Genomic DNA, 12,176 nt, shown 5'->3' with positions numbered 1-12,176 from the left:
AATTATGCATTCACGTTTGTATTCTTTAGTCACTTGCTATGAAAAAAACTACTAAAGGTAGAGAGTTCTAACTATGTTCATTGCACTCAGCACACATTTTTACATCAGTGTGCCTAATTTTATGATAATATTTTCACTGTATCAATTGTTACACGTGGGCCACTGACGCACCTGCAGCAGAAATTCAACTTTTGAGAAAAACGCCTTCAAAGATTGTGTTGAGAACTCACAAACTGCAACCCATAGTTACACACTAAAAAAATAATACACAGGAAAATAGCACTTGGCCAATATCACTAAGTGGTGAGAGAGAGTTTTTTTCAGTTACTTGATTGTTCAAAATGCTCCTGGGGCGTATACTTCTCCCTCATCTGCCCGTCGATGTTCACGTTCCTGACGTCTCACAGTTTCAATTTTTTTCCTCTTTTGTTTTGCTCTGTCAGAGGATTTTCTGGTTGCTGTTTTGACCCTCAGCATATCCGATTTCTCTGCAAACATCTCTGCATTGCTCCCAGCCACAAGATCCAGTTCAGCAAGCACATCCAGAAGGGCGGTAGATCCCTTATTGTATCGCTGAACGCAGACTGCCACAGCAGAGTGGACTGTACGGAGGCCAGCCCATCGCTCCTTCGGACATGTCCTCCACACCATGGAATGGAAAGACTCATTAGAATTTTGAGTCTTTCCAGCCAGACAGCGCTCCAAAAGTTGGGGGTCACCAAGGCGTTTGTAGACCGGTACAAGCGCATCAACGAGGTCACGTGGGAGGGGATTTGTGTGGGGTCTTGGTGGTTGGTTGTTGGCCTCAGCTCTTCTAAAGAAGCACCAGGAATCCTTTCCTGCTGGACATCGCAGGTGATGGGGATCATCATCGGTGCTAATTGTGTGGAAAAATGATGCCCACACTGCCTGCTCCATTTTGCTGAGGTCCCCTGCGTGGTCTTTTATAGCCCGTCCATAGTAGTTGGTGAGCTGCTTTATCCTTTTTTCTGTCAGCTTCCCTCTTCCTCCTATGGGCTGCTTGATGGCTTTTTGTTTTTCGACTAGATTTCGTAGCGCTGTGCCCATCCTTTTCGTGACATGGTTCACGCACTCAATCTTTTCCACCAAAAAGCCATCGCCATATGGAGCTGACTCGTTGACCGCAGCATGAGCCTTCGCATCCCCATCTCCAAGCAGATGCTTGTATCTGAAGTTGTGCAGCTCCACCGACCTTCCAAACATGATGACAGCTGCTTTGGTCTCCATGGCAGCAGAAGAACAGCTGCAGTTCTTTTGACAGTCGGGTTCATGTTTCTCCCACCATTCAGCATATCCTGGATCGTCTTCAGCAGGGCCTTGCTCACAAGCCTGGCAGTAATTGCTCAGCACAGCATAGTCCAGGATAAGTCCACTAAAAATTTCGATGACAGTGGCAATTCCGTTGTGGGAAGTCCTTCCTCTCCGATGCCAACTGCCATCAAAAGAGACAGAGATGTCTAAGCAGCCATCATCTGATGGCTGACCTAGACCCATCTCTGCATAGGCTTCCCGCACATGGTGAGCTGCATCCTGCAGGTGTGTGCTGGCTGCTCTGCTTGCTCCCTCACTATATTTTTTTTGGTAGTGAAGCCATGTTTTTTGGTGCATGGGTCGTGGCATATTCACCATACCAAAAAAACGGCATAGCTGGGTGTAGCCAATCCCAGTTGCAGAAGCAGCAGCAACAAGGCGATGGTTGATGTCAAAACCTGTGAAGACAGTCCCCGTCTTCAGCGATGTCATGGTCTGTGTCCCTGGAATCACAGCGCCACAGGAAACACACCTCACCTCCAGACTGCATGCTGACCCCATCCTCTTTGTCTCATCTTCAAATACAGAGACCTGAAAAAAAAATCAAATGTGTGAGAATTGAAGGTACAAGAGAAAGAATGAGAGAGAGAGAGAAAGAGAGAGAGTAAAGAGACTCAGACTGACAGTTTTTTTTACACACACACACACATACACACACACTGACAGTATGTCAGACTCAGTAAAAATCCACAGAAATATTACTTGGAAAAGTATTTCAATACTTGAGAAAAATAAAAACTGCCTCTGAAAACAAAAATCAAAGAACTTGAAAAAAAAAAAAAGAGAGAAAAAAAAAGAAGTAAATCAATGGGCTCACAAAAAAAGAAGAAGAAAGGTATTCAGATGGCTTTTTTTCTTTCTTTCTTTTTTTTTTTTTTTTTTGCTATGAAACAAAACAAAAACTCATGAAATAAAATAGAATACTATATTATATTTATTAAATATTATATATCTGTAGACTATTATATTATTTTCCACAAACCTTTGATATGCATTTTCCACAATGAACTGACGACACCAAGCAGTCCAATGTTGACACATCAACGATGATGTTCTGTGAGGACTGTGGCTGTCCCGAGCGAAGTTGTACTTCGGGAACTGATGCACTTTTTTTTGATGGTGGTTCTTCGTCTGAACTGGAGTCACTGTCACCCGTACACACATGTTTTCTGGTGAAAACGTCCAATTTTCTCTTCGAACTGAGAAGCGGCGTGCTTTCACTGACGCCGGTCGATGTCGAAGGCACCGCTAAGTCGGTCGCTGTTTCGGCAGACTTTTTTTCAGCTTGTGTTGTAATCTTTCGCTTTCTCTTCTTTTTGCCGAATGCAAAGACAGTCCTAAACTTCTTCCCAGCGTGTCTTGGCATTGTCCGTGACTTTTAGTAGAAAATTTCGATCAAAATCTTAGGCAACTGGTGTGTCGATTGAAACCGTGATGAAAACAGACGCCATCTTGGAAAAAGTCACATGACCGATTGGGCCAATGGGCTATTTTTTTACTCCGACAAGCCAGTCAGAAACCTCGACTCAACCACAACCCCTAAAAAATGCCTCTCGGGTTCCTTCGGATTTGCTCTTCGTGTGTTTCCATGAGTGGAATTTTCCACAGGAAATGGCAATGAGAAGACAGACTGGTGAATGACCTTCACACTGATACCAAACAAGATGGGGTTTCCAAACCAGATCGCGAGCACCAGGCTGTCCAAATCGATGCAAACTTCGAGTTTTTTGTCACATTCGCTCAAACTTCACACACACCCAGGTCAGAAAATGATTTTATTTGCAATGAAATCAGTCAAATTGAGCAAAATGGTTGTCAGAAATGCAAAGAAGAGACATTGTTTGACCAAATACAAGTATAATCCCAAAACACGTTTTTTAATGATTTTTGGTGAAAAACCTATGCCGTGGTCCACCTTAAAGTTCCACACACACACACTTGCGCGCATACCCATAAGCACATACATACATCATTGAGATGCTGTTTGTCACACTGTTGTTTGCTGTGGTGTGTCTGGGACTGTGTGAATGGATGCCAAGGACAGGTGAGCAGTTTGTGAATTGATTGATGTTTGCACTGTGTGGGTCTTGTTTTGCACTGACTTACGTTTTACTGTGTGTGGGTCTTCATACATATTTGACATAGTGTGTGTTTTGGGGTATGCAGGATGACCTGAGTGCCAGTTCCCAGCCTTCAACCCCAAGCTCTTTGGACACAGAGTTCAAATCCGCCAAGGACTATCCCAAACCGGAACCCCTGCCCCAGTCACCTCTGGTGGGCCTGCCTCACCCCCACCCCCAGCCTCGTCCACCTCCACCTCCGGCTGCCACCACCGCCACTATCAGCACCACCACCACAACCACCACCGCCTGCAGCGTGGCCCCTGTGGTGACCCCCGTGCCCGTCACTCAAGACTCAAACCCCCCTGTGGGCTTTGGAGTGGGTGGCCGCTACCCGCCGCCCCCCCTGCCCGGCGCCAACCCCTCCATGTTGCCTGTGGGAGCCACGTTCGGTGACGTGAAGCCGCCTCTGGGACTGTACCCCCACCCCCACACTCACCCCCTGGCGGGCAGTCTGGGACCGCTGCCCCCCCGCCACCCTGCGGAGACATCAGCCGTGTCTGTGGCGTCATCAGAGTCTGGAGGACTGACCGGCGGGGTTCCCCCCCAACCGGGGCCGCTGCCTGCTGGTGGGGGTCACTCAGTGTCCTCCCTGCTCCCCCCACCCCCTGCCTCCAACTCCTTTTCTGGGCCTTCCTCAGCGTTGTCCTCCTCGGCCAACACCACCCCCTCATCCGTCTTCTCATCGTCGTCGGCTCCTTCAACCCTATCGGCAGCTGCTAACTCCACACCCAATCCCGTGTCCATGATGACGTCCATGTCTTCAACCGGAGTGACTCTGATGTCTTCTGGCTCAGGAAGCACAGGGGAGGGGGAGAGAGAGAAGAAGTACACTCCTCCCCAGTCCTCCTCCCAGCCGCAGCCCATCCCGGGGATGGCTGGAGCTTTGTTTGCTCCTTACAGTTTCTTTCCTTACGGGCCACCACACCTGGGCCCCCGTCTGGCCGGCCCCCCGCCACCAGTTCCCAGCCTGGTCCCCATCAAGAAGGAGCCTGGCGGCGAGGCTCGACCAGAAGGTCCGGACATGAAAGATGCGGCAGGAGAGTCGCACACTGTGCATCGGCCCCTGCCTCAGCCCCTGCCGCCAGCCTCCATTCAGTCGTCGCAGCAGTCATCGGAACAGAAGCTGCCCCCTCCCCCCCACATGCCGGTGCCCCCACCCCTGACCAGCATAGAGTCGGCCATGCCTGCGGGGCTGGTGGAGCGCGGGGGGCTGGTAGGGCCAGACGCCCTGAGGGACAATTCACGGGAGACCATCCTGCGGGAGGCCCGGGAGATCTCCCTGCTGGCCGGCAGCAGCGCCGGCACCAACATGCCTCCAGACCTGGCTGGCCGCACCCTCTTCCCCCCGCCCCTCACCTCCCTGCCCCCCTCAGCCACCGTCACATCCTCATCCATACCCCCCCACCACGCCCTGGCGGGCAACATTCCCCACCACCTCCCTGTGGCCGTGTCCATGCCTCAAGGGGAGCGGAACCGGCCTGACGGCCACCACCCGGCAGCAGACAGTGGCCGACAGGACGGCGGTATGGGCATGCCCCCGTCCCTTCGCCCCCCGATCCGTGTGGAGGATGGGGGCATCGTGGAGGAAGTGGTGGACGATTCAGATTCAGACAGGGAAGGGTCCACCACGCCCGGCCCAAGTCCTACACCATGCAACAAGGAAGTGATGCGCAGTAAATCAGCATTGTGAGTATCCAGTCACTTTTTTTCTTTTCTTTTTTACGGTTTGAACGGCTCAGGGTTCTTGGTGAAGACGCAGGCAGTATTTGGATGCGTAAAGTGTGGTGGACGTATTTCACCACTTGGTCGTGGTCACTACCTTCCTCATCATGGAGTTGAAGCATACATTCCTCATCTGTTCAGCTGAATGTGGACTTAACAATTCTCCAGTCGTTCAAATTTGTTCTGCTTCGTTGCTCTTTATTCCTCTATCCTGCTCACGTGAAAATAGTTCTTTCATTGAACACAGAAAGGAAGCAGTGTTCATTCAGTTCACACTTAACTTTGTCACTGATGCACTTCTACATTTAAGAGATGAACGTCTTGAAATACACAACATGATGCAGAAGGGTGTTCAGTTTCTTGAGGATAGTATGTGTGTATTGGGTATGATGCCATTGTAGATCTCCCAGTATTTGTGATCATTCCTTCGAATTGTAAGAAACGTGTCTTCAACAAGTCTGGAGTCGGTTGGTAAGTCTGAATGTGTCATGGGAAGGGAGATAATGTGGCTGGTAACCAAAGGAACAGTTGCTGTGTTACTGACGCCAACAAATGAAAGGGTGGATTCTGTGGGAGATAATGTGGCTGGTAACCAAAGGAACAGTTGCTGTGTTACTGACGCCAACAAATGAAAGGGTGGATTCTGTGGGAGATAATGTGGCTGGTAACCAAAGGAACAGTTGCTGTGTTACTGATGCCAACAAATGAAAGGGTGGATTCTGTGGGAGATAATGTGGCTGGTAACCAAAGGAACAGTTGCTGTGTTACTGATGCCAACAAATGAAAGGGTGGATTCTGTGGGAGATAATGTGGCTGGTAACCAAAGGAACAGTTGCTGTGTTACTGACGCCAACAAATGAAAGGGTGGATTCTGTGGGAGATAATGTGGCTGGTAACCAAAGGAACAGTTGCTGTGTTACTGATGCCAACAAATGAAAGGGTGGATTCTGTGGGAGATAAATGGGGGGAAAAAGGGGAAAGTTTTTTTGTTTTTGTTTTTTATTTTTAGAGAAAGACAACAAAGGGAAAAGAATAATCATCCCCATGTCATCACAACTTCTACTCATCAAACTGTTGTAAATGAGAATTCGCAGTTCCCTCGCTGCCATTTCTCTCCTGAAAAATGTTTCTACACTTTCCTTGCACTGTCCTTCACTTACCTTTTTCATTTCAGGGCTACTATCCAAAGAGGAGATTGACGAGTATTTGCTATTGTACGAAGAAAAAAAAAATTGAAAGACTTGTAGACATGTTTGGATCTGTGATAATTGAAAACCATTGACAAGATTGCTCACAGTTTTGATACAGTTCAGGTATTGTTTTTGAAGTTGGCTGGTTGGTCGAAGATCAACACAGAGAAATGAATACATCAGAGTTAAAAAGTTAGGACATTCCTTGTCAAAGGCCTGTCAGATTTTACACCATGTCAGCGGTGCATGAAATGATACCTTAGAGAGAAACCACCACAGCTAGGCCTGTCAGATTTTACACCATGTCAGCAGTGCATGAAATGATACCTTAGAAAGAAACCACCACAGCTAGGCCTGTCAGATTTTACACCATGTCAGCAGTGCATGAAATGATACCTTAGAGAGAAACCACCACAGCTAGGCCTGTCAGATTTTACACCATGTCAGCAGTGCATGAAATGATACCTTAGAAAGAAACCACCACAGCTAGGCCTGTCAGATTTTACACCATGTCAGCAGTGCATGAAATGATACCTTAGAGAAACCACCACAGCAGCACTACCCTGTCTGTGCCATTCTCATGCATGTCCCTGATTCCCTGGCACCTGGCAGGCTGGCTTCGTGATGGCCCTTGATCTGCTGTTCGTGGTTCAGGTTAATTTATACAAATTTTCTACTGTACACTTATTAATCACTAATAAATCACTGGACTTGCCACTGATTTGGATCAGCAGATATTTCAATTATAGTCAATAATCAAACTTGGAGAAAAAAAAAATGAAGTAAAGCCCTGTACAACCTAGAGCAGATCTGAGAAGTTTTATTGTTTGTGTTTGTTTTTTTCCTGCACAGTTTCATCAAGGTGCTTGACCGGGGAGATCGCAACAGCTGCTCACGTTGTGACCTGGTGTTCAAGCCAGTGCCCTCCTCGGCTCTGGCCAAGAAGCGGGAGGAGCGGGCCAGGAAGATGGCTGCGTCAGTGTCTTCATCTTCCCATGCTCCTTCACGTGATGAAAAACCCAGAGAGGTGGGTGATACTGTCGGACTGTAGTGAAAGGAATTCAAGAACAGACATACCGTAAAGTTTGGTCTGTTGAGCGCACTGGTATATAAGCCGCACCCACTAAATTTTATTTTTAATTGAACTTCATACACACATAAACCGCACTGGCTTATAAGCCACACTTACTACCGGTACCAGAATACATACCAATACTATGGAAAAGTTGTCAGTACTGTAGGTTATGAAATAAAGCGTAAGCAACACAGAGAAAAGCAAGCGAAAATACTGCTAGTGTCACAAAAAAAATAAACACAATGAAAATAAGATCTGTAATTTAGGGATAGTCGCATTTATTCAACATCGTCCAGCTCACTGAATCCACTGAAATCTTAGTCTTCAGTGTTCGAGTTGAAGAGAACCAGCACAGCTTCCTCCGCCATCTTGTCACTGACTTCAGCCTGGCTTTCACTTGATGAACAAGAACGCAAGGTGGAGGTCGCTGCTGGTTCGTCGCTTTCTCAGTCATCTGCTAGGTCGATCACCTTCAATTTGAAGGCTGCATCATCAGCATTACATCGCATTTTCAGCATGATGAGGGTGTGTGCTTGAGCAGAGTAGAACTGAATGCTGATCTGAAGGCTTTAATTTGTGCAGATTTGATTTTTAAAACGTGAACAGTTAGCACACTAACCTGAAGCTTGTCCAAAAATTCATGGACAGAAATCATGATTTTGGTGAGTTGAAGGGCAGCTAAGAATAGACGAGAACGTGACACTCCAGGGATTGTTAAAATCCTCAAATAAGCCACATCATTGTATAAGCCGCAGAGGTTGAAGCTGGGAGAAAAAGTTGCGGCTTATAGACCGAACTTTACGGTAGTTTTGAACTTCATTGTTGATTTGTGGGTCAAATAGACATGCACTTCATGGGTATTTTCGGTGTTGGTTATGCATTTGAGTGTGCATGCAGATTTCTTGAAGTGTCATGCATACATCATCACAGATCAGTCCCGTTGGTTTTAGCCTCTCTATTTTTTGTATATTTCATAAATTTTATATCTAGTCATTCTCATGTGAAGGAGAGTTAGTCTCAAGGGACCTGAGTGTATGTGTTTACAGATGCTTATTCATACATACACACACACACACACACACACACACACACACACACACACACACACACTCACTCACTCACTCACTCACTCACTCACTCACTCTCTCTCTCTCTCTCTCTCTCTCTCTCTCTCTCTCTCTCTCTCTCTCTCTCTGCATGCGCAAAGACATACACGCACGCACACACACACACACACACACGACACACTTTTGACACACAGGCATATGAGCATGTGCAAAAAAACACACATACACACACACACACACACACACACACACACACACACACACACACATGCACACACACACTCACACACACACACACACACACACACACACACACACACACATCAAGAAATATTGATACTTCAATCAGTTTTTACCACAAACCCCAAAACCCTGACACACTGTCAACAGAGACGACCAGACACGCCCCCAAAGTCGGCGTCGGTGGAGTCTCAGAGCGCCAGCAGCTCGGCCACCCCCTCCCAGCACGGCCTGTACCCAGAGCGCCACACCCCCCGCCCCTACCCCCTGGCCAACCCAGACACCCCCGCCCTCAGGCAGCTGTCAGAGTATGCACGGCCCCATGCCATGGGTAGGTGTCACCCTCCTAGGGCACTTGGTGGTGAGTTGGGCGCTCGTTTGAGTGTGTTTATGTGTGGGCTATGTGTTTGGGTGGGGTGGGGGGATGTGTATGTGTGGTGGTGAGTTGGGTGCTCGTTTGAGTGTGTTTATGTGTGGGCTATGTGTTTGGTGGGAGGGAGGGGAGGGGGTGTTTGTGTATGTGTGGTGGTGAGGGGGGTGTTCGTTTGAGTGTGTTTATGTGTGGGGTATGTGTATTGGGGAGTGAGGGGTGTGTAGTGGTGAGTTGGGTGTTCGTTTGAGCGTGTTTATGTGTGGGGTATGTGTGTGATGGTGAGTTGGGCGCTCATTTGAGTGTGTTTATGTGTGGGGTATGTGTGTGTGGTTGTGTGGTGGTGAGTGGGGTGTTCGTTGAGTGTGGTGTGTGTGTGTATGTGTGGTGGTGAGTGGGCATCTTCTGAGTGTGTGGGGGGTGGGGGGAGGAGGAGGGGGTTGGTGTGCGTGTGGTGGTGAGTGGGCAATTTTTGGAGTGTGTTTAGAGGGGGAGTGGTTGGTTGTGAGAGGGTGTTCATTGAGTATGTTTGTGTGTGTGGGGGGGGGGGTGTGGGGGGGGGGGGTGAATGGGCATTTGTTGAGTGTGTTTGTGTGTGGGGGCTGGTGAGTTGGTTTGTGGAGTGCTTGTGGGAGGTGCGGGGGGGTATATGGTGGTGGATGTGTGTATGGTGGTTGGTTGTGTGTGTGTGTGGTGGGGGTGAAAAGGCAGTTACATATATGTGGTGTGTGAGTGTGTCTGTTAGTGTTTGAATGTTCTTTATATCTTTTCGTTTTTGTAAAGGTATTAAAATCCTTGTTTGTGACTTGAAGTTTTGTGGTAAGGGGTGATTTTTAACTGCCAACTTTTGAATTATTCATCTCTCACTACCTGGCACTTGCTATTTGGTTTATTTCAGCCCAAGATGTAATACTTTTAAAACTTTTTTTAATATGTTTTTTTATCCTTTGATTTTGGAGATACTGAGTGAGTGAATAGGTCTCAGTATAAACTTTTTCATTCTTTTTGCGTGTGTGTGTGTAATGGACATGTGTGTGTGTGTGTGTAATGGACAAGGTCTGAAACATTTTTCTTGAATTTCAGTGCCTGTATGGTTTTAAAATGTTAGAGAGGAATCAGAATGTGGTTAAAGATGAGCGAAGAAGACTAGGTTAGAAGTTGTGAATTGAATTACAATACAGGACTTTGTAAGGGAGTCAGAACAACTCACAATAACTCACCAAGTGTGTGTAGAATATAAGAATAATTGACTAGGTTGTTTTTTTTGGAGGATGAGAATAACTGAGCAGGTGTGTGTAGAATAACTGAGCAGGAGTGTTTAGAGGGTGAGAATAACTGAGCAGGTGTGTGTGAAACAGCTGACCAGGTGTGTGTAGAGAACTGGTTGGTGTGGGCAGGTCAAGACCCCCAGCGTGCAGCCTACCTTGGTCTGGCCGGCCATCCCCACATGGACCCTCTGGCCGGCTATCGTCACCTGCCCATGTACCCCCCAGGGTCCAGAGAAAGGTGAGTGCCACCCACCTGTCTCCTCACCCACTGTACAGGTCTGTGGTTGTTGGGAATGGGTCAGGTGTCGGTCGGCATTACTTCTGTACATTATGACTGGTGTGCACTCTTGGTGCATGTGCTAGTGTGTATGAGTAGAATGCTCATTATAGTTATGTGTGTGTGTGCGTGTATGTGTGTGTGTATGTATGATTATTTTAGATGTATGATTCACTTACTTTCACAAAAACAGGTATGATTATGTTTGACATAGACTCTTGTTATCATATACACACATTCATGCAGAAACTGCTGTACAGTCTCAGTGCAGTATCATTATCTCCCTTTCTCTCTCTCTCTCTCTCTCTCTCTCTCTCTCTCTCTGCTTGCTCACTGGTTCACCCTTTCTTTATGAATTAATGTGTTCTTCATTCATCTGTAATGGCTCTCATTCACATTTACAGATACTTCCTTGTGTTACTTTGAATACCTTTTCAGTGTGAAACTTTTCTTTCTTTTTCTTTTTTTCATCTTCCACTCTTGCAAGCTGGAACATAAAAAAAAAAAATTAAAAAAAAGGAAAACGTCCCTCACAAATGAAGTACTGGGTGTGTGCGTGCGTGTGTGTGTGCAGGTTGGAACTTGAACTTGAGCGTGACAAGCGTGAGCGAGACGCCCGGGAGCGCGAGATGCGTGAGAGGGAACTGAGGGAGATGGAGCTGAGAGAGAAGATGAAGGCAGACATGGATCTGAAGCCGCCAGGTATGCCGGCTTCTAAAGCAGGTACTGTCACCCCCCATTGGCTGGCCATCTGTTCATGTGTCTGTGTGTGTGTGTTTGTCAGTGTGTCCTGGCTGCACGCGACCAGGTAACTGTTTTAGTGTTGTAGTGCTCTTGTAGTGGAGGAGTCGGTCTGGAAGCTTACTGTATTTTCACAGACCTGTGCACCCCCCTGTATTTTTCTGTATTTGTCCCTGGAAAAAAAAAGAGAGAGAAATTAGGAAATCTGATTTAATAAACCAAAATCCAATTTCTCGACGGTCTAGAATACGAAAAATATTTTTTGTTCCCGACATGGAAATGGTTTTTGGATATTGCAAGATAAGCATTTTACTTTTATAAGAGTGTGGGAATGAGGATGGGGGGAGAGAGAGAGCAAGCAATATCATTATTGATGGAATGTGATAACATACTTTAAGCCAGTGAAAAATACTGAAGACTTGTTACGACAGTACTGAAAAGATTAGTTGAGGGGTGCACAGGTCTGTTCTCAGGCGCTGCTCTCTAGTTAATCAGTTTGGAACATTGCTGTCATTTCAGCTGCATGTTGCTTGCTGGATTTTGTGTTGTTGTTTTTTTGTGTTGTTTTTTTGTAAATGAATCATCAGTCTGGAACTTTGTTGTCATTTCAGTTGTTGCTTGCTGGCATTCTTTTTATTTGTTTTTTGATAAGTTCATAAGCAGTGTTTGCTTTTCTGATTTTGTTTGTCACCAGCTTCTTTCTCGTCATTCTGAGATTGTGTAACTGCTTTTGTTGTGTAAAAGATGTTAGCATGTGTTTTTGTTCTCTGT

The 12,176-nt window shown here is 46.8% G+C and overlaps 2 protein-coding genes across 2 annotated transcripts in view; one reads left to right on the top strand and one right to left on the bottom strand.

Annotated features, from left to right (window-relative positions):
- Positions 1 to 12,176, top strand: part of LOC143287138 (uncharacterized) — a 327,313-nt gene that overhangs the window by 297,059 nt on the left and 18,078 nt on the right. Inside the window, exons 15-19 of the mRNA XM_076595083.1 lie at positions 3,499 to 5,141; positions 7,220 to 7,394; positions 8,900 to 9,080; positions 10,517 to 10,625; positions 11,239 to 11,387. Of these exons, the coding sequence (XP_076451198.1) occupies positions 3,499 to 5,141; positions 7,220 to 7,394; positions 8,900 to 9,080; positions 10,517 to 10,625; positions 11,239 to 11,387 (2,257 nt within the window). The remainder of the gene's footprint in view (positions 1 to 3,498; positions 5,142 to 7,219; positions 7,395 to 8,899; positions 9,081 to 10,516; positions 10,626 to 11,238; positions 11,388 to 12,176) is intronic.
- Positions 337 to 2,471, bottom strand: LOC143287427 (uncharacterized). Its single transcript, XM_076595413.1, has 2 exons — positions 2,315 to 2,471; positions 337 to 1,863 (listed from the first exon to the last, which is right to left on the bottom strand). The coding sequence occupies exon 2, from the start codon at positions 1,831 to 1,833 to the stop codon at positions 337 to 339; it is 1,497 nt and encodes a 498-aa protein (XP_076451528.1). The 5' UTR covers positions 1,834 to 1,863; positions 2,315 to 2,471.

Source organism: Babylonia areolata, chromosome 11, assembly GCF_041734735.1.
Source record: "Babylonia areolata isolate BAREFJ2019XMU chromosome 11, ASM4173473v1, whole genome shotgun sequence".
Taxonomy (NCBI): Eukaryota; Metazoa; Mollusca; class Gastropoda; order Neogastropoda; family Buccinidae; genus Babylonia; species Babylonia areolata.
Note: the sequence above shows the minus strand (reverse complement) of the source record. Positions and strands in the feature narration are given on the sequence as shown.

Bases quoted from the DNA above. Each gene is read 5' to 3' on its own strand.
- LOC143287427 (XM_076595413.1), bottom strand. From the start codon at position 1,833: ATGGGGTCAGCATGCAGTCTGGAGGTGAGGTGTGTTTCCTGTGGCGCT.